General features: G+C 40.1%; 1 protein-coding gene and 1 pseudogene across 1 annotated transcript; one reads left to right on the top strand and one right to left on the bottom strand.

Annotated features, from left to right (window-relative positions):
- Positions 1-1,894: 1,894 nt before the first annotated feature.
- LOC148941987 (uncharacterized) lies at positions 1,895-2,284 on the top strand. Its single transcript, XM_089103196.1, has one exon. The coding sequence runs from the start codon at positions 1,895-1,897 to the stop codon at positions 2,282-2,284; it is 390 nt and encodes a 129-aa protein (XP_088959322.1).
- A 1,254-nt stretch (positions 2,285-3,538) lies between these two features.
- On the bottom strand, positions 3,539-4,710 carry LOC148941986 (uncharacterized; annotated as a pseudogene).
- Positions 4,711-5,404: the final 694 nt, after the last annotated feature.

Here is a 5,404-nt window from a genome sequence, read left to right as displayed (position 1 = left end):
ACGCAGAAGGGTCACATGGAGATCCCCAGACGGCTGAACCTCAAATATGATTGACCTCATACTGGTCCACAAGGGTTGGAATTCGTCAGTGTCTTTGGCCGGTGGTGATTTTGACTCAGACCATGTTTTAGTCATGCCAGAACTCCGTATGTGCCCCTGAAAACCTGAGCCACCCAAGAAAAGTTACCCAAAATACCGTGTCGATCTCCTAAAAAACATCAAAACAAGAAACAAATATAAAACTGCTCTCTCGAATAAGCTGTCAAGCACCCAACTCTCGGGAATCCCAACCACTGAGGAAATCGACCGTCTGGTTGATGAAAGCACTTCAATCATCAGAGAAACGGCTAATGAAATCTTAGGAGTACAGTCCGGCTCTGATAAACCATCGATCACACCCGAAATCATCGATGTCTGTGCAGAAAAACGTATTCACGCCAACAAACAACACCAACAAAGCCAGGATGAATACAAGAGGTTAAAACGTCTAGTAGAGAAAAATACGGCAGGCTCTGCGCCAATACGTCAACAACAAGTGCCATGAATGCGAAGACGCCTTCAAAAAAAAATGGCAGCCACTACATGTACAAAAAGTACGGGAGCTTTCAAAAAAGAAACCCGTGGCAGCAACAACCCTGTTAGATAAAAATGGACAACTTATCACAGATTCTGAGGAGAGGCGGGAACACTGTAAGGAACACTTTTGCCAGAAATTGAACTCCACAATAACCCCTGACCCATATATCCTACTGTCTTTTCAACTATCGGAGTACCCATTAGATCAAAGTCCACCACCATTACGAGAAGAGGTAGTTGCTGCTATACAATCCCTGAAAACCAATAAAGCTCCTGACCCAGATGGCATACAGTCAGAGGTACTTAAGTCGGGCCCAGAAGAACTGGTAGACAGACATCTATCATAAAGTCACAGTAGGCATCTGGGAAACAGGCCACTTCCCCAGATCCTGGGCGAAAGCCATGACTGTCCTCTTTTACAAAAAGGGTGAAAAAGTTGACTGTGATAACTACAGATCAATTAGTATGACAAGCCAACCGGAAAAGATCCTCACGGAAATCCTACTTGACCGACTAAAATCCCTGACAGACCTCGCTTTAGAGGTATATCAGGCCGGCTTCCGAAGAGATCGATCTACTATAGATCATATATTTTCCGCCCGGCAACTGATGGAGAAACATATGGAAATTGCGAAGAACTGCTCTTACTTTTTATTGACTTTAAACAGGCCTTCGATTTAATATGGCGCATCGGGCTTTGGCACATACTTCTGCATTATTGAGCCCCCAAAAACATGGTAAATTGATCAAAGATATGTAATTGAACTTCTGTAGCAAGGTTCAGACGCCTGAGCGATTGACAGAAGGGTTCCAAACGTCAGCAGATGTTCTTCAGGGTTGCTTCCTATCCCCTTATCTATTTAATCTGTTTCTAAATGCAGCTTTATCACTTGCTAAAACCACAGACGGTGCATCCATTGGAGGAAAACTTGTCGATAAATTAGCGTACGCAGACGACATTGTGAAAATTAACAGTCATGAATATCTCCTCCAAACAGACACAAACGAGATAGTGTCAGCAACCGAAGCCCTTGGGATGGTTGTCAATACAACAAAAACGAAACTCCTGCGGGTATCCAGAGACTCTGTACCCAGAGCCATACAGCTAACCATAAAATGAGAGCAAATTGAAAATGCAGAATCTTTTTTCCTCCTCGGCAGTCTTTTAACCTCTAACAACGATTACTCAAAATCGATTAGGTGTAGACTGGGCCTTGCAATCAGCAGCTTCAAGAGCCTATCATCAATTTGGAAAAGTAAATTACTATCAAAATCATTGAAAGTCTGGCTCTTTAACTCCCTCATTATCCCCATTGCTATGTGTGCAAGTGAAACATGGTCAGTTAAAGCTGATGACGAAAGGCGAATCTCCGCATTTGAAACAAAATGTCTCCGTGGCATAGCAGGAATCACCTACATCAACCGAGTATCCAATGAAGACCTCTGTAAGCTCCTCCACTGTTCATATACTATCATGGACCGAATTAGAAGTCAGCAACTGTGCTGGCTTGGTCATATCCAACGAATGTCATCAAACCAACTCCCGAAAACCACGTTTGAAGTACGGGTACATGGCACACGACATCGTGGCCAACCTCGCAAGAGATGGTATGACAACTTCAATGGCCAGAACCTCCCCCAACTCCTGCGTCTTGCACCAGATAGAACTGAATACCGTCGTCATATTAAACGACTAGTTAGAAGATAGATAGCCTCAATACAGTCACTAAGGTCGGATGGGATATAAGTTAAGTAAGTCATATATAAACATATATATATATATTTGATATTTTGAGAAAAGTACTTATTAAATGTATTGCATTTGTATGGCTTTTAACCGGTGTAGGTTCTCATATGCATGGAAAGATTACCCTTGACATTAAAACTCCGCTTTCATACGTCACACTTGAATAGCTTTTCAGGTTGGCCACGATGTCGTGTGCCATGTACCCGTACTTCAAACGTGGTTTTCGGGAGTTGGTTTGATGACATTCGTTGGATATGACCACGCCAGCACAGTTGCTGACTTCTAATTCGGTCCATGATAGTATATGAACAGTGGAGGAGCTTACAATGGCTTTTCACCAGTACGTGTTCTCGAGTGATGGGCAAGAATATTCTTATGTTTGAAAATTTGCTGTCATACATCACGTTCGAATGGCTTCTCACCAGGATCCTCACATGTTGAATGAGATGAATATTTTGAGAAACGCTCTTATTACATGTATTGCAATTGTATGGCTTTTCACTTGTGTGAGTTCTAAAGTGATGGGCAAGTATATTCTTTTGATTAAAACTTTGCTTACATACGTCATACTTGAATGGCTTCTCACAAAAGTGGATCCTCACATGTTGAAAGAGATGAATATTTTTAGAAAAGCTCTTATTACATGTATTGCACTTGTATGGCTTTCCACCGGTATGGGTTATCATGTGTATGGCAAGAGTATTCATAAGATTATCAGGGTTGCAGCGGTAGCTAGCAGCCTAGTAAGAAATTGCATATAGATTGTTTCTCGTCATTTTGGAAATGTGTTTCATTCTTCTAATTTACTGTGTGTTCTTCTTTTTTGTCTTTTAGTTTCTTTTGCTTGTTAGTCAGCTTCCTTGTGGCTAAATTTTCATCAAAAATATCTACTTGTGACATATTTGTATTCGATAGCTTAGTTTCAGTACATTCCTTTAGAAACCGATAGGTCTGATTAGTTTCATTTGTAAAAATGATCGCACGATCGAAGGCTTGTTTAACCATTGAAGCTAAAATATTTTTAATTTACAATATGTTTTCTGGCAAAGATAAGGTGGCTTCAGGCCGGCCCCCTTAAAATCCCAAATTTTTTTTTAAATGTCTGGGCATGTCTTATTCAAACTATGAAGTTAAGTTTTACTTTTTATTATTGGCCACCCTTATATTCACACGCCATGTTTATCCCATATGTGTATGGCAAGATAACTCTTGTCATTAAAACCTTGCTTGCATGTTACATTTGAATGGATTTTCGCCGGTGTGGGTTCTCATGTGTATGGCAAGATTATCCTTGCGACTAAAACTTTGCTTACATACGTCACAATTGACAGCTTTTCACCGATGTGGGTTCTCATGTCCATGGCAAGATTATCCTTGCGACTAAAGCTTTGCTTGCATACGCCACAATTGAATGGTTTTTCACCGATGTGGGTTGTCATGTGCATTGCAAGAGTTCTCTTGCGACTAAAACTTTGCTTGCATACGTCACACTTGAATGGTTTTTCACCGGTGTGTGTTCTCATGTGTATGGCAAGATTATTCTTGTGACTAAAACTTTGCTTGCATATGTCACACTTGAATGGCTTTTAACTGATGTGGGTACTCATGTGTTTGGCAAGAGTATCCTTGCGACGAAAACTTTGCTTGCAAGCGTCACACTTGAATGGCTTTTCGCCGGTGTGGGTTCTCAGGTGTACGGCAAGATAATCCTTGCGACTAAAACTTTACTTGCATACGTCACAACTGAATGGCTTTTCACCGGTGTGGGTTGTCATGTGCATTGCAAGAGTTCTCTTGCGACTAAAACTTTGCTTGCATACGTCACAATTGAATGGTCTTTCACCGGTGTGGGTACTCATATGAATGGCAAGAGTATACTTTCGACTAAAACTTTGCTTGCATACGTCACAACTGAATGGCTTTTCACCAGTGTGGGTTGTCATGTGCATTGCAAGAGTTCTCTTGCGACTAAAACATTTTCTGCATACGTCACACTTGAATGGCTTTTCACCGGTGTGAGTTCTCATGTGTATGGCAAGATAATCCTTGCGACTAAAACTTTGCTTGCATACTTCACAAATGAATGGCTTTTCACCGGTGTGGGTTGTCATGTGCATTGCAAGAGTTCTCTTGCGACTAAAACTTTGCTTGCATACGTCACAATTGAATGGCTTTTCCCCGGTGTGGGTTCTCCTGTGTATGGCAAGATAATCCTTGCGACTAAAGCTTTGCTTGCATACGTCACAATTGAATGGCTTTACACCGGTGTGGGTTCTCATATGCCTTGCAAGAGTTATCTTGCGACTAAGACTTTGCTTGCATAGGTCACACTTGAATGATTTTTCACCAGTGTGGGTTCTCATGCGTATGGCAAGAGTATTCTTAAAATTATTGCATATAGATCGTTTCTCGTCATTTTGAAAAGATGTCTCTTTCTTCTGATTTGCTGCGTAGTCTTCTTTTTTGTCAGGTAGCTTCTTGAGCTGGTAGGTCAGCTTCTTTGTGGCTGGATTTTCATCAAAAATGTCTACTGGTGAGATATTTGTAATCGATAGCTCAGTTTCAGTACAGGCCGTTAGAAACCGTTCGAACTGATTGGTTTCATTTGCAGAAATAATTACATGATCAAAGGCTTGTTCATTCATTGATATCATCTTTGAGGGTTCAAACTTGTAAGCTTAATCACGTATCGAGTTGTTTGTATCAAACAAAAAAAAACAACTAATTTTTAAAATTTCAGACATTTTCTAGTTAGAATTAAAACATTAAAATTATTGCTCGGACACCATAAATATTTTGAAGTTTACATAATAACTTTAGCATTTCTGAACTGAACTTGAAAATTTTTTCATCCTATTTTTCATATCTAAAAAAGACATTGCTTGAGTCTTTAACAAAAACATTCGGTAATTATGTTTTTGGAATATGAAATGAAAAAGTGTATACATATGTTACTCGGGATTTTTTTTTTTCTTTTAGATTAACAACATTTGTAGACGTGTTTTTTTCTAATTTAAAACACTTTTTAAACTTTTGGTTACTATGGGCTGGGGTTCACCTTTTACTAGGTTGCAGCTAGAG

Source organism: Artemia sp. Qi Xiang Cuo, chromosome 17 (assembly GCF_049724085.1).
Source record: "Artemia sp. Qi Xiang Cuo chromosome 17, ASM4972408v1, whole genome shotgun sequence".
Lineage (NCBI taxonomy): Eukaryota > Metazoa > Arthropoda > Branchiopoda > Anostraca > Artemiidae > Artemia > Artemia sp. Qi Xiang Cuo.
This window is presented reverse-complemented; position numbering and strand designations above follow the sequence as displayed.